General features: G+C 46.7%; 1 protein-coding gene across 2 annotated transcripts in view; it reads right to left on the reverse strand.

Annotated features, from left to right (window-relative positions):
- DNAH2 (dynein axonemal heavy chain 2) overlaps positions 1–25,785 on the reverse strand; it is a 109,856-nt gene that overhangs the window by 38,892 nt on the left and 45,179 nt on the right. For both annotated transcript variants that reach the window (XM_006062873.4, XM_006062878.4), the window contains exons 21-46: positions 24,784–24,984; positions 24,519–24,675; positions 24,037–24,211; positions 23,487–23,650; positions 21,832–21,993; positions 21,627–21,730; positions 20,499–20,655; positions 20,276–20,358; positions 20,006–20,186; positions 19,201–19,339; positions 16,490–16,707; positions 16,172–16,273; positions 15,720–15,845; positions 15,306–15,416; positions 14,819–15,007; positions 14,308–14,411; positions 14,019–14,208; positions 13,316–13,496; positions 12,232–12,359; positions 11,738–11,890; positions 10,983–11,108; positions 2,609–2,827; positions 2,285–2,402; positions 1,937–2,073; positions 1,284–1,421; positions 1,036–1,194 (exon numbers count right to left, since the gene is read on the reverse strand). In XM_006062873.4, coding sequence (XP_006062935.4) covers positions 1,036–1,194; positions 1,284–1,421; positions 1,937–2,073; positions 2,285–2,402; positions 2,609–2,827; positions 10,983–11,108; positions 11,738–11,890; positions 12,232–12,359; positions 13,316–13,496; positions 14,019–14,208; positions 14,308–14,411; positions 14,819–15,007; positions 15,306–15,416; positions 15,720–15,845; positions 16,172–16,273; positions 16,490–16,707; positions 19,201–19,339; positions 20,006–20,186; positions 20,276–20,358; positions 20,499–20,655; positions 21,627–21,730; positions 21,832–21,993; positions 23,487–23,650; positions 24,037–24,211; positions 24,519–24,675; positions 24,784–24,984 — 3,922 coding nt within the window. The remainder of the gene's footprint in view (positions 1–1,035; positions 1,195–1,283; positions 1,422–1,936; positions 2,074–2,284; positions 2,403–2,608; positions 2,828–10,982; positions 11,109–11,737; positions 11,891–12,231; positions 12,360–13,315; positions 13,497–14,018; positions 14,209–14,307; positions 14,412–14,818; positions 15,008–15,305; positions 15,417–15,719; positions 15,846–16,171; positions 16,274–16,489; positions 16,708–19,200; positions 19,340–20,005; positions 20,187–20,275; positions 20,359–20,498; positions 20,656–21,626; positions 21,731–21,831; positions 21,994–23,486; positions 23,651–24,036; positions 24,212–24,518; positions 24,676–24,783; positions 24,985–25,785) is intronic.

Consider the following 25,785-nt stretch of genomic DNA (forward strand, 5'->3'; position numbering starts at 1 on the left):
GGGTCGCAAACAGTCGGACACGACTGAGCGACTTCACTTCACTAAGCTACAAAAGCACCACGGGAAGTTGTGCTGAGACTCTGGTGTCTGCCATATTGAATCCAGAGTCCTTGTTCTGTCCTTCCAGCTCACACCTGTACACATCTCACCATCCTCTTCTCAGGGTCTCTGCTACAGCTAAGAGGTACTGCACACCAACACCACCCATCAGCCCACCCTGCCCAGCGAGGGGCTGGCTTTCCTATCTGTGTTTCTGCAAAAGTCATTCTGTTTGCGTAGACTGCCCTCCTCTCTTTGTTCTGTTCAGCCTTCTTCCCCCAGCAGTCCTCCTCAGCAGTTGAGTGCCATTGATACTACATTACTATCATTTTCCTACACGTCACCTTGCAAGTTCACCTACATAGTTTTAATTTATATTAATCATAACGGGAATGACATATACTGTTATAGATCTTAATTGTTATATAACTGTATATTAATAGTTGAATGAGCTGGCAATGCCCTTAAAAACATGAACCATTTCTAGGCAGTGATATAATCTCAGCAGAAAAATATCCAATTTTGGTCCTTACACCATAATTCTAAACTAAACAAAAATGTTATTCAATATCAGTTAATCTGGAAATTTCTAAAGCCCCTCATCAGACTAATTGGAGAGCTCCTCCCAGCAAAAACAGTATCCCAAAGGCTCACAGATTCCAAGATTTAATACTTAATTTCAGAAAGAATGGAGAAATGAGGAACCAAATGAACTATCCTCAGCTCTTAAATACAGGCAGGAAATTATAGTGAGGCCCATTGTGCTCTCTATCTGATTTGGATATAAATACATAGTTTGGCCTCGAAGCGCGTGTGCCCACATGGACACACGTGCGCATGCATACACACACCCTTGCTGCCTCCACAGTTGGTGAGGCCTCCTCTTGGAGTCTCTGCTCCACTCAAGCCTCATGTTCCAATTGTGTCTCAGACACATCGTTTCCCGGACATTTTCCCGGGAGACTGAGAGCCCTTCCTGCCCTAGCCCCCTCTCACCCCATTCTCCGGAGTGGCCAGGGCGGAGTACAGCTTGCAGAGGGAGATGATGCCACTATATTCTGGGAGGGGCACCAGCTCATTGCAGTTGTCCTTCTTGAAGGTCAGCATCTTGTTGATGAACTTTTCGAACATGCGCTGAAGGGGCTCAGCCTCCACCTGGCATTGAATGAGCAGAGGCTCTGAATTATTCTGTGCAACCCCCCAGGCCCCACTGGTTACTTCCCGCTCCTCCATCTCCTTCATACCTTTGGCCTCTTGTCCAGCCATGACTGAACATAGGGCTTCCAGCCTAGGTCTGTGTAATCGGTGTACACCATCCCGCAACGAGACACGGTGGCCGGGGAGGCCACTGCCAAGTTCTCCACTTCGAACAGGAGAGACACCTACAGATATACTTGGTCAGAACCTTGTCTTTCCCTCAATAGTAAAAACACCCAGAATTCTGATGCCGCAAGGTGTCTCTACTGAGTACCACGTGTGGCAGGATGAATAAGGACCTAAGCTTTACAAATGATTTGCTTATTTAAAAAAATTAGGGCTTATTCAAGGTCATCCTTATGAGAAGTCTCTCTTCCCCTCACATTGTTTGACTGGGTAGGAAAGGGTGGGCTCTTTACAAAAGCTCATAAATTATAGCCCAGGTGCACAAGGGCGGGTCATTCCCCCATATGTCAGTGGCAATGAGGCTGCCTTAGTCTCTGCCACAGCGCATCCTGGTACACAGTTCTCTATACGATTGTCCTCAGCGTCCGTGGCAGACAGGCATCTCTTCTTCAGTCTCAGGTTGCCCTGAGGTGTCCTCCTCCTCTTTCTTATTCCTATAGAATTTCCTCTTTTCTCTTGCCCCTGCTCTTCCCCTTAGCCCTGCCCCAGGGCCCTCCAGTTTCCACCCCCCAACCTGCTCAGGCATTGCGATGCGCTCTCCGTTGATGAGGGTCAGCACTTTGTTATCATCCATGACGGAGTTCATGCTCTCAATCCATAGAGTGTCCACAGGGCCATCGAAAAGGATCCACTTCTCATCTGGTTTCTCGTCTTGGTAGGAGGTGGAGGAGAAGGAAACCACAGCTTTGTTACCGCGCCCTCCCTCCATGCTCATCTCCCTGGAGACGCAACCAGTTGCTTCCTGGGATCTCTGCATTTCCAAGCATTTTTCCCCCCCAAATTGAGTTTTCTACCCCCACACTGCCCACCCCCTCAGGAAATTCAGACATCTGCTCTCCCCACCCCACGACCCCTTGGGTACCTGCACATGCTGTCCTCATGACACTGGACAGGACGCCATCCGTCCATTCATTTGTGTTGAGGTCATATTCCCCATACAGCTCCCCTAGGGACAGTGCCTTAGGGTTCAAAGGGAACTCCTAAAATAGACACAGGAAGGGAGTTTTGAGCTGCCGGCAGACACAAATCCCAGGCTGTCCCTTTATTTCCAGGTATTTGTATTCAGCCTCGGTCTCTCTCACCCCTCCCAGGCCGCCCTCCTGGTCTGTACTGCCCTCCCTACATCCTGGTGCCCCCGCCTGCTACTCAAGTCTCAGACAGCAGTCCCACTGCCCCAGCTCCGCACCCTGACAATGTTGAAGTTGGGCTCCCCCACACGGCACAGGGAGGACAAGGAGGACTGGAGAATCCGCCACGAGGCAGTCTTGCCGCTGCCTGTGCAGCCCACGATCATGGTGGAGTGGCGGGAATTCTTGGTTTCATACAACTGGATGACCTTGGTGAGGGTGAACGGGGTGGGCTGCAGGCCCATGTCCTGAATCTCCTGCTCAATGGTCTCCCGCAGCTGAGAGAAGAGGAAATACAGGAAACGGAAGAAAAGGGTGAGGCATATACAGGGCTTTCAAAAGCTCCCCAGTGTCTGCGAGGATAATACTCAAATGGTTTTAAAAAATGGCACCAGGGCCCTTTGCACCCTGGCAGTTGTTCTTTCCTTGGGAAGTTGGCCAATTGCAGAGTTAAGAGATTGGGCTCTGGAGTCAGCCAGTCTGGGTCCGCAGGTTTCAGCCATGTGAACCTGTGTGAGTGAACTTCTTTGAGACTCAGTTTCCTAATCTGTTAACTGGAAGTCATGATAGTACTTCACCCTCAGGGCTGTTGTATTCAATAAAATAGTCAACACGAAACACAATGTCTGATACAAAGTTATACAAATATCTTCTAATATCATTCAAAAAACATTTATTAAACCTCTAAAGTAGGTGCCAAGCAGTGTGCTTGGTGCTGAGAACAAATTAGTGTTCATCCCATTGCAGGGTCCATAGTCTAGTGGGGGAGCCAGACATTAATCAACTCACCAACTAAGTTAAAAAGGAACGCTTACAAAAGATGAAAACTCTGATTCGAGAAGATACATGCATCCCAGTGTTCACAGCAGTGATATTTACAATAGCCAAGACACAGAAGTAACCTAAATGCTCATCAACATGAATGGATAAAGAAGATGTGGTAGAAAAGAATGAAATAATGCCATCTGCAACAACATGGATGAACCTAGATTTTATCATATTAAGTAAGTCACACAGAGGATTAAGTAACTCGACAGAGGATGAGATGGTAGGATGGCATCACCGACTCAATGGACATGAGTTTGAGTAAACTCTGGGAGTTGGTGATGAACAGGGAGGCCTGGTGTGCTGCAGTCCATGGGGTCACAAACAGTCAGACACGACTGAGCAACTGAACTGAACTGAAGTCACAGAGAGAAAGACAAATATCATATGATATTACTTACATGGAATCTTAAAAAATTATACAAATAAACTTATTTACAAAGCAGAAACAGAATCACAGACACAGAAGAAAAACTCATGGTTACCAGAAGGGGAAAGGGCAGGGATAAATTAAGAGTTTGAGATTAGCAGATACAGCTGCTATATATAAAATAAACAAGCACCTCCTTTACAGCAAAATCACTGCAGATGCTGACTGCAGCCATGAAATTAAAAGATGCTTGCTCCTTGGAAGAAAAGCTATGACAAACTTAGATAGCATTTTAAAAAGCAGGGACATTACTTTGTCAACAAAGGTCTGTATAGTCAGACCTTTGTTTTTCCAGTAGTTTTTCGTTTTTCCAGTATTCATGTGTGGATGTGAGAGTTGGACCATAAAGAAGGCTGAGAGCCAAAGAATTGATGCTTTTGAACTGTGGTGTTGGAGAAGACTCTTGAGAGTCCCTTGGACTGCAAGGAGATCCAACCAGTCAATCCTAAAGGCAATCAGTCCTGAATATTCATTGGAAGGACTGATGCTGAGTCTGAAGCTCCAATACTTTGGCCACCTGATGCAAATTGCTGACTCATTGGAAAAGACCCTGATGCTGGGATAGACTGAAGGCAGGAGGAGAATGGGACAACAGAGGACGAGATGGTCGGATGGCATCACCAACTCAATGGACATGAGTTTGGGTAAGCTCCGGGAGATGGTGAAGGACAGGGAAGCCTGGCGTTTTGTAGTCCATGGGGTCTCAAAGAGTCGGACACAACTGAGCAACTGAACAACTTTACAGCACAAGGAACCATATAAAATATCTTGTCATAACCTATAATGGAAAAGAATCTGAAAAATAATATACGTGTAAATATATATGTAATTATACATTATATAAAATATGTATATAATTATAAATTACTATAATTATATATACACATATATATGTGGATTTCGGAGAAGGCGATGGCACCCCACTCCAGTACTCTTGCCTGGAAAATCCCATGGATGGAGGAGCCCGGTAGGCTGCAATCCGTGGGGTTGCTCAGAGTCGGACATGACTGAGCGACTTCACTTTCATTTTTCACCTTCATGCATTGGAGAAGGAAATGGCAACCCACTCCAGTATTCTTGCCTGGAGAATCCCAGGGATGGGGGAGCCTAGTGGGCTGCTGTCTATGGGGTCGCACAGAGTCGGACACGACTGAAGCGACTTAGCAGCAGTAGCATGTGGTTTTACATATATATAAAACTGAATCACTTTGCTGTACACCTGAAACTAACACAACACTGTAAATCAACTAGGCATCAATAAAAATTTTGTGTGTGTGTGTTTTATTTTTTAATTTTTATTTTTTTAATTTATTTTAATTGGAGGCTAATTACTTTACAATATGGATTTCTTTGGAGGGAATGATGCTGAAGCTGAAACTCCAGTACTTTGGCCACCTCATACGAAGAGCTGACTCACTGGAAAAGACTCTGATGCTGGGAGGGATTGGGGGCAGGAGGAGAAGGGGACGACAGAGGATGAGATGGCTGGATGACATCACTGACTCGATGGACCTGAGTCTGAGTGAACTCCGGGAGTTGGTGATGGACAGGGAGGCCTGACGTGCTGCAATTCATGGGGTCGCAAAGAGTCGGACACGACTGAGCGACTGAACTAAACTGAACTGAACTGAGTGGTATTTGCCATACATTGACATGAATCAGCCATAAGTGTACATGTGTTCCCCATTCTGAACCCCTCTCCCACCTCCCTCCCTATCCCATCCCTCTGGGTCATCCCAGTGCACCAGCCCTGAGCACCCTATCTCATGCATTGAACCTGGACTGGCAATCTGTTTCACATATGATAATATACATGTTTCAATGCCATTCTCTCAGATTATCCCACCCTCGCCTTCTCCCACAGAGTCCAAAAGACTCTTCTATACATTTGTGTCTCTTTTGCTGTCTTGCATATAGGGTTATCATTACCATTTTTCTAAATTCCATATATATACATTAGTATACTGTATTGGTGTTTTTCTTTCTGACTTACTTCATTCTGTATAATAGGCTCCAATTTCATCCACCTCATTAGAACTGACTCAAATGTATTCTTTTTAATGGCTGAGTAATATTCCATTGTGTATATGTATCACAGCTTTCTTATCCATTCGTCTGCTGATGGACATCTAGGTTGCTTCCATGTCCTGGCTATTACAAACAGTACTGTGATGAACGTTGGGGTACACGTGTCTCTTTCAATTCTGGTTTCCTCGGTGTGTATGCCCAGCAGTGGGATTGCTGGGTCATATGGCAGTTCTAGTTCCAGTTTTTTAGGGACTCTCCACACTGTTCTCCATAGTGGCTATACTAGTTTGCATTCCCACCAACAGTGTAAGAGGGTTCTCTTTTCTCCACACCCTCTCCAGCATTTATTGTTTGTAGACTTTTGGATAGTAGCCATTCTGACCAGCATGAGATGGTACCTCATTGTGGTTTTGATTTGCATTTCTCTGATAATGAGTGATGTTGAGCATCTTTTCATGTGTTTGTTAGCCATCTGTATGTCTTCTTTGGAGAAATGTCTGTTTAGTTCTTTGGCCCATTTTTTGATTGGGTCGTTTATTTTTCTGGAATTGAGCTGCAGAAGTTGCTTGTATATTTTTGAGATTCTTTGTCAGTTGCTTCATTTGCTATTATTTTCTCCCATTCTGAAGGCTGTCTTTTCACCTTGCTTATAGTTTCCTTCATTGTGCAAAAGCTTTTAAGTTTAATTAGGTCCCATTTGTTTATTTTTGCTTTTATTTCCATTACTCTGGAGGTGGGTCATAGAGTATCCTGCTGTGATTTATGTCTGAGAGTGTTTTGCCTATGTTTTCCTCTAGGAGTTTTATAGTTTCTGGTCTTACGTTTAGATCTTTAATCCATTTTTAGTTTATTTTTCTGTATGGTGTTAGAAACTGTTCTAATTTCATTCTTTTACAAGTGGTTGACCAGTTTTCCCAGCAACACTTGTTAAAGAGATTGTCTTTTCCCCATTGTATATTCTTGCCTCCTTTGTCAAAGATAAGGTGTCCATAGGTGTGTGGATTTATCTCTGGGCTTTCTATTTTGTTCCACTGATCTATATTTCTGTCTTTGTGCTGGTACCATACTGTCTTGATGACTGTAGCTTTGTAGTATGGCCTGAAGTCAGGCAGGTTGATTCCTCCAGTTCCATTCTTCTTTCTCAAGATTGCTTTGGCTATTTGAGGTTTTTTGTATTTCCATACAAATTGTGAAATTATTTGTTCTAGTTCTGTGAAAAATACCTTTGGTAGCTTGATAGGGATTGCACTGAATCTTTAGATTGCTTTGGGTAATATACTCATTTTCACTATATTGATTCTTCCGATCCATGAACATGGTATATTTCTCCATCTATTTGTGTCCTCTTTGATTTCTTGCACCAGTGTTTTATAGTTTTCTATATGTAAGTCTTTTGTTTCTTTAGGTAGATATATTCCTAAGTATTTTATTCTTTTTTTTGCAATGGTGAATGGAATTGTTTCCTTAATTTCTCTTTCTGTTTTCTCATTGTTATTGTATAGGAATGCAAGGGATTTCTATGTGTTAATTTTATATCCTGCAACTTTACTATATTCATTGATTAGCTCTAGTAATTTTCTGGTGGAGTCTTTAGGGTTTTCTATGTAGAGGAGCATGTCATCTGCAAACAGTGAGAGTTTTACTTCTTCTTTTCCAATCTGGATTCCTTTTCTTTTTCTGCTCTGATTGCTGTGGCTAAAACTTCCAAAACTATGTTGAATAGTAGTGGTGAGAGTGGGCACCCTTGTCTTGTTCCTGACTTTAGGGGAAATGCTTTCAATTTTTCACCACTGAGGATAATGTTTGCTGTGGGTTTGTCATATATAGCTTTTATTATGTTGAGGTATGTTCCTTCTATTCCTACTTTCTGGAGTGTTTTTATCATAAATGGATGTTGGATTTTGTCAAAGGCTTTCCCTGCATCTATGAGATAATCATATGGTTTTTATCTTTCAATTTGTTAATGTGGTGTATTATATTGATTGATTTGCAGATATTAAAGAATCCTTGCATCCCTGGGATAAAGCCCACTTGGTCACGATGTATGATCTTTTTAATATGTTGTTGGATTCTGTTTGCTAGAATTTTGTTAAGGATTTTTGAATCTATGTTCATCAGTGATATTGGCCTGTGGTTTTCTTTTTTTGTGACATCTTTGTCAGGTTTTGGTATTAGGGTGATGGTGGCCTCATAGAATGAGTTTGGAAGTTTACCTTCCTCTGCAATTTTCTGGAAGAGTTTGAGTAGGATAGGTGTTAGCTCTTCTCTAAATTTTTGGTAGAATTCAGCTGTGAAGCCGTCTGGTCCTGGGCTTATATGTATGTATGTATATAATTATTATATATAAATAAATTATTATAATTATATTACACATATATATGTGGATTTACATATATATAAAACTGAATCACTTTGCTGTACACCTGAAACACAACACTGTAAATCAACTAGGCTTCAATAAAGTTTTTTTAAAAATAAAAAATAAGCGAATGCTTATAGAACCATGACACATGTGGGTCCCAGAAGAGTGTGACATTTTAAAATACACAGCCAATGGAACCAAATAATTTCAAAAATACGCAGGATTTTACTTGTATCTCTCAAATACACTAAGAGGCCTCACTTCTACTACTTCCTTCCACTGTCTGAGAATTAGTTGTATTATCATGTTTGTGTGTATTTATGTGTGTATGTGTATTAAGCATCATGCCCCAAGTTTTGTTTTTTTTTTAATTAAAAAAAAATTTATTTACTTGGCTGTGCCATGTCTTGTTGCAGCACACTGGCTCATTAGTTATGGTACATGGGATCTAGCTCCCTGACCAGGGATTGAACCCCAGCCCCCTGCATTGGGAGTGCAGTCTTAGCCACCGGATCACCAGGAAAGTTTCTTAATCTCCATTTTTAACAGGGTTTTCTCCTTTCCTCAACTATATTTTGTGTCCCCCAAACCAGAGACCTACTATTTTTACCCTCTAGTCTTCTGCCAAAGTGGGAAAGGGACAGCCATCCAGGGACACAGAGAAGGGGAGACCTGCTCTCGAGACAGTTTGCCTCCAATCCTTCTTATTTTAGCTACATCCCCTTTACTCAGTGGGCTTCCCTGATAGCTCAGTTGATAAAGAATCCGCCTGCAAAGAAGGAGACCCTGGTTCAATTCCTGGGTCAGGAAGATCCCCTTGGAGAAGGAACAGGCTACCCACTCCAGTATTCTTGGGCTTCCACAAGTCTAATTCCTTTACTCGGTGGCTCAGCGGTAAAGAGTCCGCCTGCAATGCAGGAGACGTGTGTTCAATCCCTGGGCCAGGAAGATCCCCTGGAGGAGGGCATGGCAACCCACTCCAGTACTCTTGCCAGGGAAATCCCATGGACAGAAGGATAGGCTACCCACTCCACTATTCTTGGGCTTCCCTTGTAGCTCAGTCCACAGGCGGGCTACAGTCCACAGTCCACAGGATTGCAGAGTCAGACACAACTAAGTGACTGAGGATTAGCACCCCCAACACCTACTTCCTACTTAACAATTCTCCCTACTTCCAGCCTCTCAGGTTTGCTGAGAGTCACAACACAAGTCACTACTTGATTCATTTATTTCCTATGTCTATACTTCTGTTGTTATCGCCTCTCTCATTCACCCCATCCTTCCTGGTAAAGATGCCTTTTTAAAAAAACATCCCTTTAGAGTAGTTGCAGCAGGTTTTCAAAAGGAAACAAAATTGTTTTTAATCCACCTTTTTACCTAGAAGTCCTCTCTGAATATAATGAGGTTGTTGGGTTTTTTAAATTTCAATTATATTTTTTCATTTGTAGCAATTCTATTGGTTCTTTTCAAGTCTACTCTATTTAGAAGTATCTTGTTCCTAGATCACAGTTTCAAACTTCTCTCTTATTTCTTTAAACATACTAAATGTAGGTACTTTTAGAATTCTGTGCTGATTATTGTCCATATCTGTAGTCTTCATGGGTCTGATTGCGCTGTTTTGTTGTTCTCTGGCTTCCCTTCATGATATCTTGTTTCCTCGTTTGTTTTGTGATTTTTGACCAGAAGTTGCTCATTTTCTTAGGCTTTTATGAGAATTCTTTGGGCTTTTAAGTTGAAGTTTCATTCTTCTAGAAATAATTTGCATTTGTTTCTGCCAGTCGCTTGGGGAAGACACTAACAACCTGGAAATACTTCAAATTAAATTCTAAATTTGAGATCTGGGGGGAGTACACAGTAAAATAAATGATGACCAGAAGCCATGTGAGGGCTGACTCAAGGTTAGGAAGTCTCAAAGGAGATTCCACCCCTTCCTCTCACTGCCAGTGGTCGTGACAAGCAAGTTTCTTTACTGTACGGACCCTCCTCAGTGGTGGGTTTCTCACTTTCCCACTTACTGAAGGTGTTTTCCCTTGTGGGCCAAAGTCTACGCACGACTGGGTTTTCTGTTATACCTCAAAACCCGAGCTACTTTATCTCCTTTCCTCAGTGTCTTACGTTCAACAAAACCTTTCAGGGAGAAAGCCAGCTTTGCAATTCACTTGCCTCCCTGCTTTTACTTCCCCTCCTTCATCCCAGAATTCTTTCTTTAGCAATACATTTTAAAAGGTGTGTTTTTATGTTTTTATACAGCATTTTAGTGGTTTCAATGGAAAGGATCACTCAGGATATCTAAACTGCCATATTGCCAGACAAGAAAATTCCTACACATTCTACAATTCTCCTCCCCTGGCCCTTTCCATTCCACTCTTCTCCCTTATCAAACAGCTCCTAGCAGTCTCTCCTCAAAACTCCCTGAATGAGGACAGAGGCAGAAGACAGGAGAGGGCCGATGGGTATAAAGTAGAAAGGTCAGTGGACCAGAGATCTCCATGAAGTCAAGGAACTGATGAGTAGAAGTCCTTAAGCAGGTGAGTCGGGGCCTGGGGAGTTGAGGGGAGAATGTAGAGTGTTGGAATAAGTTTGTATCATTCACTAACCACCAGGGAGTCCCACTTTATAGATAAAGTAGCCCAAAGAAAGGGTAACCATCTTGCTCAAAGTCATAGCCAGTTGAATGGATAGCCAGTGAAGGGCAGAACAAGGCCTGGAAGCCAGGTGTCTTGTTCCCAGGACACCACAGGATCCACATTCACACAAGAGGTCAGGGAGAGTCTTGGGGATCAAATACCTTGCCATAGTCAATGACCGGCAGCTCGATGCTGGGGAACAGATCTTGCACGATGGCATTGAAGAGGGGCACGTCGACAGAAGTCAGCTTGGCAATATTCATGTCTCTCATTGAGAGCAGCAGAACCTGGAGGGGAAAGACAGAGACTCAGGCTGGAGGAGCCAGGGCCCAGCTCTTCATTAGGCCTTTCCTCTCTAGAGGGGTGAGAAGCAGGAGCTAAGAACAAGGGAGGACTTCCCTGGTGGTACAGTGAACCAGAGTCTGCCTGCCATTGCAGAGGACATGCATTTGATCCCTAGTCTGGAAAGATACCACAGGACGTGGAGCAACTAAGCCTAAGGACCACAACTACTGGAGCCCCCATTCTAGAGGCTGGGAGTCGTAACTACTGAACCCGAGTGCAACTACTGAAGCCCAGGCATGTAAAGACCGTGCTCCACAACAAGTGAAGCCACCACAATGAGAAGCCCATGCATGGCAACAAAGAGTAGCTCCCACTCACCACAACTAGGGAAAACTCGTATGCAGCAATGAAGAACCAGCACAGCCAAAAATAAATAAATAAGAAAGAAGAACAATGGACACACCCAAGCTAGTCTTGAGCAACAGGACAGGTGGAACTTGGGCAACACCAAGGAGGGCTGGAAGAGTGGGAAAACTGATTGAGGGAAAGTAAGGATGTGAAAAACTCCAGTGAAGGTGCAGAGGACCAGTGATGGTGGTGGTTAAGGGTCAAGACGGCGTCCTCAGTCTACCTCTTCATCAGACAGGTCGGGCTGCAGGCGGCGCTTTTTGCCAGCATAGCGCAGGAGGGAGGTGAGGGCACGCAGGCCGAAGTCATAGTGGTCTTGTCTGGAGAGCTGCTGCACAGCCAGCGAGTAAAGCGTGTACACCTTCTTGGCCAGAACCTGGAGGCCAAAACAGAGGAAGGAACCATCCATTTCCCCATAAATCCCTCTGCTTCATGTAGGGACAGTTACAGATACAAGAAGGTGGGTGCCTGGGCATGAAGCAACTGGGGGACAAAGGATGGGAAGATCTTGTGAATTGTGCCATCAAGGACTAGTGGTGTGATAGAGGGAAGACCTCTCTCCTCTGGATTCTCCTGCCCCAATATCCTACTGAGAGTCAGGTACATTTCTTGTAGGATAAAATGATTGTGAGGACTTTGGGGGAGGGGGTTTCTTGGGCCCAGAGGGTAATCATGGATGAGAAATAAAGTATCGGAGACAAGAGATAATCAGAATACCTTGCAGTTGCCAAAGCCTTCCCCAAAAAGAATGATTTCTGCAATAAGTGTAGAGTCGGGCACTACCATGGCAATTGGCCGGAACATGGATTTAAGATTGTCAGGAAGCTCTGTGCGCCCAGCATAGCCTGGAAAACAGCACCACGTATTCAGAATCCATGAAAGAGTAAGCAAAAGTGTTGATTGCTCAGTCGTGTCCAACTCTTTGAAACCCTATGAACTCTTTGAAACCCTCTCAGGCTCCTCTGTCCGTGGATTCTCAGGCAACAATACTGGAGTGGGTAGCCATTCCCTTCTCCAGGGGACACTGCTTCCCAAAGACCTACTTCCCCATCAATCCCATTCTCCCCATTCTCTGCTTCATCCTGAGCTCTCTCCCCAGCTCCAACTCCAAGATCTCTTCCTCTCTCATCTCGGCCCTGGTTTTCCTATACCTCTCTGCTCTTCTTTCCTACCCCTGGCCCTTTCCTTACTTGCTGCAAGGCCCTGCTTCAGACTCAAATTACAGAGCTGTCTTGTTCCCATCTCTCCAAGTTTCATGGATTGGGTGGGCCAAAAAGTTTCTTCAGGTTTATTCATTAAGATGTTATGGAAAAACCTGAATGAACTTTGTGGCTGACCCAATATAACTCACTTGGTGCTAATAGAAATCACAGCTGTTTATCTGATTCTTTTAGTGCGGAAGCCCTTTCCTGTTTTCTCCTAGATCCTACCCACAGAGCTGTTCCTAGGCAACAGTGATGAGAGACCCTAGGCCCTGCACTTCAGGGAGGTTCTCTCATCTGGCAAAAGGGATGGCAGATAGACCAGAACTCTAGGAGCTAGTTCAACAGAAGAAAAAAGCTAAGTACCTTGAAAGACTAGGATGACATCTATGCACCCGAGCCAACACTAATCCCTTTAGGAAAGACAGTAAGGTTGCTTCCCCTTCTCCTAGAAATGCATGTGTTCATCCTTTTCTCATATTTTGTTGCCTTTAGCAGCACTGCACTTGGCTAAATGCACTGGCCTGGGGTGGGGGAGAGGGAAGATGCACGGACATTTGCCCCCAGGAGCCCCATCTACTCTACTCCCAGGCCCTTACCAGGGTTCATGGTGATGAAGATCCCACAGGACCACACCAGATTGATTTCAAAGCCCTCGAAATAGAAGCGGGTGAGGCCGGCAGCCAGGGCAGAGAGGATGGACAGGATCTGCTGGGCCACCACCGACAGCACCTCCACATTGATGCGGTTAAATTCATCAAAGCAGCCCCAGGCACCCGTCTGTAGTTGAGGGGAGGAGGGGCAGAGTTGCTGGGAGGAAGACAAGTGACCCTGGACTGGGAAAAACTAGAAACTGTGACTAACCTATCCTCCCCCTGAAGTGTTTGGCTAGGAACAGCGGCCTCTAAAATGAATGTGTGCAAGTGTGTATGTGTGCGTGTGTGTGAGAAGGGGCTGTTGTAGTTTTGTAGTTTCTGGCCAGAACTTTTCATCAGACAGGAAGGATCTAGGAGAATGCCTGAGAGTCATGGGTAGGAAAGAGAGCAGGGTAGGGAACTTGTGGGTGTTGAGCGCCCCCAGCATGCACTAGTTCTCTTACTGAATCCTTACATAACCTTCTGATTTTGCAAATAAGCAAAGTGAAGCTCAGGGAAGCGCAGGGACTTCCCCAGTTGTAAGAACTAACTGAGGTGATGCAGTGTCATCAGTTACAGGGCACTGAACCAGATCTGGGTTTCAGCTGATTTTCTGAAACTAAAAGATATGGAGGGGGCCTCCTGGCCAGGCTGGCAGGATGCTGACCTGAGCCAGGCCTGAGTACATCCGGCCCATGGACTTATAGTCCAGGCCCTCGGAGCAGTTGACCACGATAACGTATATGCCGAGGGCCTTGCCCAGGTCCTTGACCGTCTCAGTCTTCCCTGTGCCCGCGGGACCTTTGGGGGATCCGCCTCGATGCAGGTGCAGGGCCGTGGTCAGTGTCATGTAACACCTGTGAGTGGAGGACAGGATTCAGGCCAGACTCCTAGAAGCCTTGGCTCAGCATTCACTGGCCCCACCCCAAGTACCCTGTTCATTCCCCACGGCCGACCTGTCGGTTAGGGGGGTGATGACGAGCCGGCCAGAGTTACCCAGGTACTCATAACCATACTGGAACTGTGTGTTGGTCTGACGGATCATACAGTCATCGAGATCCTGGGAAACAGGGCAGAGTAAGACAGAGGTGGGCATGGAGGGAGAGTCAGGGCTGTGGCTGACAGGGGTGCTGGAAGCATCAGGGAGAAGACTGGGGGCTCCGTTTAGAGTTGGAAGGAGGGATGGGTATACAGCTCAGATGGAAACTGGCAATTGCGCTGCACGTGTCCAGTCCAGTCCATGGCAGCAGCTGCTGATTAAGGAACACTTAGAGTGGGTATTCCCTGGAAACATGGCTCTTGCCATTCCTGATGTGGCAGATCCAAGAGAGAGTTACCAGCTGGATTAGGGTGATGGGAGAGGACTGAGGGCTGGGCTGAGATATTACTCTTTTTAGAGAAAATGAATTTCATCAAAGCGTCAGTATCGGGTTTAGGGTACGAGAATGGGAAGCTGGCCCTTCGCACCTTCTCCCAGTAGAAGCGCAGTTGGCTGAGCCAGTCGAAGGAGCTGACATCCATGAGGCCACTCTTATAAAGCTTCTCCAGCACATCCCGGGCGTGGACTTCTATTGTCACCAGGGCCACAATTTTAAGGCGCATGATCTTGGTCAGGTTCCCCCTGATGGCCTCAGAGTACTTATTCAGTATTGACACCTGTGGAATGAGGCAGCGGAGAAGGTGGGCTGAGCCACCAAGCCTTAATCGCTTTTGTCCCAGCCTCGTTCTTCCAGCTTTGATGCTGACCCCACCCCCACTGCAGTTCCTGACCCTTAACATCAGCCCAGGGAGACATACTTCTGACCCACCTGACCTCTCCTCGCTGGACATCTCCCATAATGCACCCCATTCTGACCCCTTCCCACCAGCTCATTGCTAATTCTCACTCCAATTGATCAGCCCCTCCTTCCAGCTCTGACGCCAGGCCCTTGTCATTCTGGTGGCGTTTCCCCACCTGCTTTTTCTTCATAACCTTGAGGATCTTCTTGTCTGCCCGCTCCTTAGCTGTCAGCAGGCACTTGGTAACGTCGGCTGTCCACTGGATCTGACTGGCGGTGATCACCATCTGGGGCACGTATGGAGGCTCTATTCCAAAGGCCCATCCCTGGCCACCCACACAGCCCAACTCCCATATCCTGGCTCATTCGGGACCAGGTGCTTCCCCTCTCAACACGCTTGACCTGTTCTGGAGGGTGGACATGGGCCTAAGTTAGGAGCTAAGAGTCCAGCATGCAGGCTTCTAGGTCACAGCCCAGGACAGGGGGCAGGACACCTGCCTTTTGGGTGACTCCAGACTCTGTCTTTACACTGGCTGCTCCCTTGCGGCTCCGTCCTCCTTGTTCCCTCATTTCTACTGACCCCAGCTCACCTGGCCAGCCCACTCCTTCACCCACTTGTCCCTCTTGTTGAGAAATTTCTTGAGGGCCAGGCGACAGTTCCGGAGAAGGTCCCGGAGGGTCACCCTCATGGTCCGCTCCACATCGCCAAGCCAGGACTGGGGGGGAGGCGAGAACAGGATGGCTCGGCCTTGGGACCAGAGTAAAGAGTGCCCAGAGCAAAGGTGATTGGGAAGGAGGACCCCGGGGGCTCTGGGGCCCTAGAGAAAAGTGGAAGCTGGGTAGTGGCTGGCTCAAATCCCTGAGGGGGATGGAGACCGGGGTCAGATAGACTTTCAGGAGAGCATGGTGGAGGTTAGAGTTTTAGGCATGGCAGGTGGGAGGCACAAAGTGACTAAGGCCCCTTCACAGAGATGGTCTCTTCTTATAGAGCCAGCAAAGTTAGAAGAACGAGATTTCTTCTTAGTCCCTGGCCACAGCTCACCTCCACAGGCCCTTCCAGAAGCACTGGGTGAAGGAAATCGATGTATTCACCGTCACCCGAGAACATTCCCAATGCTTCCCATTTGCTGCCGGGTCCCCCAACCTGCAGAAGCAGGAAGCTGTTGAGCCCTTTGGGGGTCATTTCTGCTCCTCCCACCTCCCCCTCTATATTACCAGTTCTAGAAAGTTCTGTCCCAGATACCAGAATCATTACTATCCCCCTCCTCTTGGAGGGGCATGGTCTCCTCGGAGGCCATGAACTCACTGATGTCACCATCCCTCCCCCACCCTCCTGCCCGTCGTGGCCACTTCCACCAACCTTCTGCATTCTCAGCAGTTTAATATTGTCAAAGCATTTTTTGAGGTGTGGCTGCACAGCCTCCGGGTTGCGGGACTGGCCCAGAATCTCCAGGAGGTCATCATTGGACAAGAAGTAGAAGCGGGGGAAAATATGGCGCTTGGTCTCTAAATACATATCCAAGGACTTCTGGATGTCTTCAAGGATTGTGTTCATTTCTATCAACGTGTCCAGGAGGCCTGGGGAGGAGAACAGTGAGTGACATTGGTCATGGCCCTTTTACCATTGCCCTGAGTAGATCTGGAGCCTCAAACCATACCCACTCTGCCAGCTAGTGAATGATGGGGTGCAGACTGCCATATGATTTTTGGAAGCAGAGAAGTACCCCCTAATCACTCTTTTCCCATCCTCCTCATGAACTCATTATTAAGTGTTCATTATACACTATGGTACATATTATACATTATAATTAATTATGCATATGTGATTCCATTAATATAACTACATATCCCATCAGTCTCTTTCCACCAAAGAAGTGGGGGCTCTGCCAATTATCTCAAGAGCTTCTGAAAGTGAGAGGCTGTTCTGCCCATAAACAATTCAGCAAGTTAAATCATTTAAGATTATTTAAGATTTAAATACACATCACATGTGCACAATGAAAAAGGTCCACCATCACTGGGACTGCCGCTGTTCCTCGTGATAGAGTGAAAAGAGTTCTAGAGGAAATTCCCTGGAAGTCCAGTGGTTAATACACTGAGTTCCATGGCAGGGGGCACGGGTTTAATCCCTGGTCATGGAAGTAAGATCTGCAAGCTGCTGCTGCTGCTAAGTCTGCAAGCTACATGGTACAAAAAAAAAAAAATGCACCTGACTGGGAGGCAGATGTGGGTCTTTCATTAATTAGCATGTCAGTTAACCTCAGGGAGGTTTTACCTCTTTGTAAAATAGTAATAAGATCCACTTCAAAGAATAATTCGAGACATAAAATAAACTGTGTTCACATCTATAGGTTCTCAATAATGTTAGTTTCCTCCTAGAGTTAGATTTTGATTGGCTTATCCCCTGGTCTTCCCAGTTTCTAGCTTTATGAAGAAACTATGGATGCCCTAGAGTCTGAACTAGGTGACCCTCAGGCCTTCAAGGACAGAGTCTACAAGCCATTAGAGCCTTTGAATGACCACCTGAGTAGCCCCTGGAGACCACAAGGAGACCTGGTAGCCATAGACAACATGGGTTTGTTCTGTGTGTTCAACCAAGAGAGAATGTTCTTTTTATGGCTCTGCTTATACACTGACTTAGCAGTAGCAGTATACATTGTTCTAAAATGTAATTGTGTCAATTATCTCAAATATTATTAATAAAAATTCAAGTTCTCACTCAATTTTGCACATCCTAATATTTATATATTATCAGAGTAATTGAAATAAAGTGTTTTTGTGTAGAGTTAAGGTTCTTGGGAAAATTTTTCAATTGTTAGATTGGCCCAGGCAAATAAACAGGTCTTCCGTATCCCCTGCCAAAACTCTTCTCAGGCTATCTACCCGCCCATCCATTGCCCAACCTGACTTTCTGGTTCTTTACCCCTAATGACCACAAATAACCAGACCTCACCATGTATGCATATATCTCCCCCCATCTCCTTACCCAATCCCCATGTCTACCAAAGTGTCTACATTAAAGACTAGTTCTATTAATAACAAACCAATTAAAGTCAAGGTAATAACAATAGCGCCTAGTAACCAAAGATTTTCTCTGTGCCATTTAATGGGATAAGTGCTTTATCTGCATTATCTCATTTACCTACATCATCTGATTGAATGAACCACATAGAGAAGAAGAGTGATTCCTTAATCGGAGTTTTTTGAGACACAGCGCTAATAACAGCACTACCTTTATGCTAGACACTGCACTGAGCGCTATACACTCCTTATTACCCTCACAAAGACCCCAAGAAATAGCTACCATTAACCCCTCACTGCGGGAATTCCCTGGCAGCCCAGTACTTAAGACTCCACACTCCCAATGTTGGGGCCACGGGTTTGATCACTGGTTGGGGAACTAAGATCCTACATCTTCCTTCTGGCAAGGCCAAAATAAAAGGTAAAATAAAATACGCTCCCCGCCCCTGACACACACACACATATACTACAGGCAAGGAAGCTGCAGTATGGAGGAAACAAGCTGCCTGAAGGCATGCAATCAGGAAGGCAGGATTTTGAACTCAAGTCTGTCTCATTCCATATTCCATCCTCTTCACTGCTCTACTGTACTCTGCTCAAATATGTGTTGAGTTTAATCTACAGAACTACTATGTAATGCTTAGGACAGTTGGGTACAATGGTCAGTCTTTCAGTAAATGAAGAATGTGGGGCCTCCCTGGTGGTTCAGTGGTAAAGAATCCACCTGCCAATGCAGGAGAGATGGGTTCGATCCCTGATCCAGTAAGATCCCACAAGCCAAGGGGCAACTAAGCCCCTTCATCACAACTACTGAGCCTGTGCTCTAGAGCCAGGGAGCCACAGCTACTAAGCCCTTGCGCCTACAGCCTATGCTACACAACAAGAAAGTAGCCCCTGCTCCCCACAACTAGAGAAAAGCCATGCAATAATGAAGACCTAGCACAGCCAAAAATAAATAAAATTCTTTTTAAAACTTTAAAAAAACATGAAGCATGTGGCCATGACCTCACACACACACAGCACCTGCCGAGGCTCTGTCAGGGCTCAGACCTGGATAGTGGGTGCTCCGGAGAGCATTGGGGTCCTTGTTCACCCGGTCCATAATGGCCTTCCAGTTGCCATTGACTTGGTCGAATAAGCCTGATTCATTGGGCAGCTGCTTCCGGATGTCCTCTCCCAGGAAGATGTTCTGAAGGGCCAATAAAGGGTGTGAGAGGCTGTTTCCCACACCCTCTCCACTCTCTGCTCCCTGTGCTTAGACCAGGAGAGACAATGAAAGAGAAGAAGCATCAGAACCAAAGGGTGAGGGGGTCCCTGGTGGCTCAGTGGTAAAGAATCCACCTGCCAACACAGGAGACACGAGTTCGGTCCCTGGTCTGGGAAGATCCCACAGCCACCGAGTGACTGAGCCAGGGAGCCATGACTATTGAGCCCAAGTGCCCTAGAGTCAGTGCTCTACAATAAGAGAAGCTGCTGCAATGAGAAGCCTGAGCACAGCAACGAGAGAGTAGCCCATGCAGCAGTGACAACTCAGCACAGCCAAAAATAAATAAATAAGTAAAATTTTAAAAAAAAATTAAAGAAGAACCAAAGGGATGTTTAGGTTCTAGAACCAAACTTGGGATTGGGAGGCCAGGTATATGGGTTCAAGAAGAAAAATGGAAGGAGAATAAAGGCTTTTCAAGGAGGAAGCTGAAGATGAGAGGTAAGAGCTCAGGGTCAGATGCTTAGGTCCTAGATGAAAAGCGGCTTTAGAGGTGGGACAATGGAGCTGATAATAGGGCAACTATCTAGATCCTCTGCAAAGAAAGGAGCCAAAACAGGATATAGGGAGAGCTCAGGTGGTGATCCTAACCTCGAGGTACATCCACTGACGCTGCACTGTGAGCACCATCTCAATCACTTCCAAGATGAGGGAGAGGCAGCGCTCCCAGTGGTCCACATCTTTCTCAAAGGCCTTGACAAAGCGAGATGCCTTCATGGTAGACAGAGCCACCTGGTTATCTTCCAGGGCCTGGAATACTTCTTCTGTCCCTCTGGGGTGAAACGTATCAGAATCATAGTCTATCCCCACCTGCCAAACCTGGTCCCCACTCCGCAGCCCAGGTCCCACAGCCTTGTCTACCTGAGTCGGTGATGGCCCTTATCCTTGTAGGGCACTATGTCAAGCTGAATCACATCCCAGGTCTTGGCAATGTTCTGTAATGCCTGTGGGGGGCAGATCAATCAGGTATTTAGTCCCCAAGGGTAACAGGAGCTGGGAGGGACCCTCGGATCATGAAAAGCTGGAAGCCTTTGCTCCAGAAAGCTGAGGAAACAGGGGAGTATGGGAGAGGACTCTGTCATACCAGTTCTATAGCCAGCTCTTTGGTGGCTGAGGCAGAGATCTCCCCAATTTTCTCTACATGCTGATCCATCCCAAGCTCCACGATCTGCTCCAAGGTGAAGCTTTCTGATTCCTGATCAAACTCACGTTGGACCTCATCCCTGACCTGATCCCAGTGCCTGTAGCCGGGGACAAAAGGTCAGATCAGCTGGGGACAAAAAGTCAGCAGGGCCTACCAGGAAGTGTGAGCATTGCTCCCTAGCTTTCTTCCATTGGGATGTTATGATTCCGTGCCTTTATTAATCCGAGATTCAACAGATATTTCCTAAATAGGCTCTAAGATCCCGTTTTAGGCACTGTGGGGAATACAGAGATTGAGCTGCTGACTCTAGAAAAGGAGTTCAGATGGATGATCGCAGGTTTACTAGAGATGAGGCTCTGGGCCAAGTGCACTACATGAGGCATTTCATTTTCATGGTCACTCTATAAATGTTATTCCATTTATAGGTGAAGAAATTGAGGCTTAGCGAGGTTAAATAACTTAAGCAAATAAAGTGGTTAGGTTATACTTTATCGTATAATAGATATTAGTGAAGCACTGCCAAAAACATCATGCTAGAGGCAATATAAAAGAAGTAAAACTATTTACTCCTAAATGGATATCCAATTATTAAAACACCACATATGAAATAGTCTATGCTAGCCTCAACAGTTTCAAAGTCCTCCTCTATAACATGATAAGTTCCAGATGCATTAAAAGAATTAAACTTGAGAAGCAAAATTATAAAGTATGCGAAGAGAGTACGGAGAAACTGCATTGACAGCTCTGGGATCGCGAGGGCCTCTTAAGGCACAGAAGTAAAAACCCTAAAGGACAAATGTTAGATTTGGACTACAAAATTCAGGCTTTTGTGGGACAGAAGACATCAAGTAGAGCTATGATAGACAACATAAATTGAAAGGAGACAGAAGGGAAAGAGCCAAGAAGGCCAGAGAACCCAGAACAGTGTGACAGGGGAAGGCAATGGGCTCTTGGGAAGCCTCCTTCAGGGTGTGTGTTGGTGGACAGAGGAGCAGAGCGAGGTGGGAACGCGATGGAGGGAACAACCGGGAGAACCAGGCCAGACCAGGGTGTGAGGGGCAGCCTCACCGCTCTCGAAGGGCAGGGTTTCGCAGGTCCGAGATGAGCGGCATGGTCCTCTTGAACTGCTCTATTTTGGAGCGAGTGGTTTCAATAATTTCCCAGTTTCGGTCCTGAGCAAAAGCAAAAGATATCAGGAGACCTGCCCTCCTTTCCAGCACAGCCCTCCTTCCTCAGTCTCCTGCCCGCGGCCCTCCATCCTCGCCTCACACACCTTGTACTCTTTGGCCAGTCTAGTGAGGCGGCGAAACAGCCCATGGGCCATGGTCTCCATGGCCTCTGTCTGCAGGGTCAGGAACCGGCCCACCTTCCACTGGTTCCAGTTTTCCTCCCAGTCTCGGGTGATCTCCCAGACTTGCTGCAGTGCATCCAGCTCCTTTGGGGCCCAGACCAGACGGGTGACAGAGTCAGGCAACTCCCACCCTCCTTCTCCCTGACAAACGCCTCCTCTCATCCTCAGGAGATTTTCCCTCCCGGCAAAATAGAATTGCCTCCTCCTCAGTTCACACTTTTTTCTCCACTCTCTTGCTTTAAGAGCGCCTCAAGGAACAAGCACTTGAAAAGATCCTCAATGCCATTAGTCAGTGAAGTGAAGTTGCTCAGTCATGTCCGACTCTTTGTGACCCCATGGATTGTAGCCTTCCAGGCAATAGTACTGGAGTGGATTGCCATTTCCTTCTCCAGGGGATCTTCCCGACCCAGGGATCGAACCAGGGTCTCCCGCATTGTAGACAGACGCTTTACTGTCTGAGCCACCAGGGAAGTTCATTAGTCAGTAGGGACATGCAAATCAAAACCACAGGGAGATATTTCACACCCACCAGAATGACTAGGGCCAAAAATAAAGGGAGAAGTGTTGACAAGGATGTGGAGAAATAGGAACCCTTGTACGCTGCTGGGGGAGCATAAAATGGTGCAGTTGTTGTGGAAAAGAGCTTGGAGGTTCCTCAAAAAGTTAAACACAGAGTTACCATGTGATCAGCAATTCCACTCCTACGTCCATACCCACAGGAATTGGAAATGGGAACTCAAACATGTGCAAGTACAGGCATAGTCAGAGCAGCACTCCCTACAGTAGCTAAAAAGTGGAAACAATCCAAATGCCCATTGACAGGTTAATGGATAAACAAATGTGGTATATCCATACAATGGAATATTATTCACCCATAAAAAGGAACGGGATACTGACCCATGCTGCAGCATGGATGATCCTTGAAAATATTAGACAAATGTAAGAAGCCATACACAAAAGTCACATATTGCATGCTTCCATGTATATGGAATATACAGAATAGGAAAAATCCATGCTCAGCTGACCATTAAAAACCATGAGGATGAGGGACACCAACCCTCTATGCAGTGGACAATTTGTGTGTAACTTATAGTCTGCCCTCCATAGCTGCAGTTTATCTACAGCCACAGTTTCCCAGCTGTGGATTCAACCACACAGCGTGTAGTATTACAGTATTTACTATTGTAAGACATCCATGTATAGGCGGACCTTATCAGTTCAAACCCAGTGTTGTTAAAGGGTCAACTGTACATGGAAAATAGATTAGTGGTCTACAGGGGCTGGGCGAGAGGGAACGGGGTGGGGTATGATTGCTAAAGCCTTTCTTTGGGGGGTGATGAAAATATTGTAGAATTATAAGTGATGGTTGTACAACATTGTGAATGCACTGAATGCCACTGAACTGTTCATTGTAAAATGGCTCTTTTGCTACCCGAGTTTTACCTCTATTTTTTTAAAAAAGCTTCTCGTGCACCCATCTTCCTGGTCCCAGGTGTTTTTTGAGGCCCATGGGACCCCTTCTCCTGCCCCCTACCCCCTCTCCTGGGTCACCATGAGGGCCTTGCTAGGCACACCACCTTCTCCAGGTTCTGCAGGTCCTTGGAGGCTGGCTGCTCGATCTTGAAGATGCCCAGGTTGGCACGGAGGATGTTTTCTTCCTCCCGCATGGCATTCAGCATGGCCCGCACGTGGGCGATCTGCTCCAGGGCTGCCTGATGACCCACATTGCTGGTGAAGGGGCCTGTGGGGTGTCCAAGGTGAGGTTCAGATTCTCACTCAAGGCCAAGGTCCTCTGAAAGGCCATTGTGGCTCGCCTACCTCTTTGTGTATAAATCTCACTTCTCTCTTCCCACAAGACAAGGAAAACAAGAGGGGACCCAATGAAAAGAATGCATTGAAACTAACTGTGGCTGGAGAGTCAGTGATGAGTGAGATGAAAAGCTGGTGTAAGAAAACTGGAGACGTGAGCAGGGCTGCTGCCTTCCAGCCAAAACTCAGTGACAACAGGTTTATCACTGACAGCAGTGCCTGGCTCTTTCCCTTGTTTGGCACTTTCCTGGGACCCACACTTTGAAAGACTGGGTCAAGACAAGGGAAAAGCAGAAGGAAAGATTTCGAGAAGGGTACCTTTGCCTTCAAATTCTTCCAGAAGATTGTGTGCTTTCTTCTTGAAGTCATCAGCTGAGTGAATGAGGCCTGTCTTGAACTTCTCCTTGTGTTTCTTCAGCATCTGTTCACTGTCCAGCAGTGTTTGCTGGAAGGCAACCCATTCCCCACTGAGACTGTCCAGCATTTCCAGCACCTGGGGACATCACAAAGAGAAGGGTAGCCCACAGAGCTCTTCCTGTCCCACCAACTCCCAGAAGAACTCTTTTCCAATCCTCTAGACCAGAGTCTGTGGCCAAGTTCCAAGCTCTTGGGCAACAAGGCCCAAAGAGATCAAGCAGTTGCTGGGCCTGACAGAAATCCTCCAGCTGACCTGAAAAAGCACACGAATTAACTTTGGCTCTCAGAGTCTCTGGGGCCTTGCGCCTTCTCCCCCACTCACTTCTCTGCTCTCCCTCCTGACAGCCAAGGGCCTGGGGCTGGGATGGGCCGCTGGAACTCACATCGTCCTGGACTGGCACTTCGTACTTCTCAAGGATGGCAAATTGCTCGTGAATGGGAGGGATCTGGGTTTCTATGGTGGGCAGTTCGTGCTGCAGGGTCTCCATGAGTTGCAAACTGACCCCCAGTTCCTCCAGGGTCTGGGGAGGGTGGCTGATTCTGCAGGCAGGGGAAGGGAGAGAGGGTGGGTGGGAAAGCCAGGCCTACTCTCCCCAACCGGTGGCCTGAGCAAGTGTGCCCCCGCCCACCGATGGCCCCTCCACATACTTCTCCGAGTTCTCCTCCAGGTAGGTGTGCAGCTCCAGAAGCCGCCTGGCCGCCATCTCCTTGAGCAGAGTCGTGAATTTGTTCTGCCACTCGTTGCAGTGCTGCACCAGAGAGAACTTGAGGTGCGAGCAGTCCAGGAGCACAAACTGGATGTTCAGGACCGTCTCCTCCTTCTGCACATTATTAGCCACCTCTGTGTAGCTGAAAGGGCCCACACATCCCCGCTAGGACGGCTTTTCCTTGGCAGACGTGCCGGACGCCCTGACTGGGTGGTATTTTCCGCCCACCCAGCATCCTTCTGCCTCCGGGTGTTCCCCACTTCAACCTGCCCGGGGCAAACTGCTGTGATGGTGTCATTTTCCCCTCCACTGCTTTCAGACTCCTTGGTCTGATTTCAAGGCACAGAGATCTAGGCTGAGTTCACACAGTCCTGCTCACTAGCTCTGTGCCCTCAGGCGGGTTACTTAACGGCTCTGAGCCTCAGTCTCCTCATCTGTAACATGGCAATGAGAACAGAACCCACCCCGTGAGGCTGTGGAGAGGATGACGGTGGCCGCTGTACATAATACCCCCTGCTGACTTCCTTCCTGGATGCTCACTATTTGGTGAACATGCTCTCCCTGCCCATCTCTGCCTGCTGGCATCCTATCCATTCCAAAAAGGCCAGCCCCAAAGTCACTCCTTTCAACCACGTGCTTCCTCTTCTAACATTCCCAAGTTGGACATTCTCTCCCCTTCCACTGAACCACCCAGGACCTTGCATGCCTCATCCACAGCGCTGATCACAGGGAAGCCGATATAAGAGCAATGAGCATGTTAGCCCATGCAGGCTTCAGAGTTCACACAGTGCTTCCACATGTACTTAATAATCTCACAACCTTTGTGGTTGATAGTACAACACCAATTTCACAGAAAACTGAGGCCCAGAGAATGAGAGGAACCGACCTAAGATTATACGGCTGGTAAATGGTGGAGATGGGATTTCAACATTCCTCAAGACTC

Source organism: Bubalus bubalis, chromosome 3, assembly GCF_019923935.1.
Source record: "Bubalus bubalis isolate 160015118507 breed Murrah chromosome 3, NDDB_SH_1, whole genome shotgun sequence".
Classification (NCBI taxonomy): domain Eukaryota; kingdom Metazoa; phylum Chordata; class Mammalia; order Artiodactyla; family Bovidae; genus Bubalus; species Bubalus bubalis.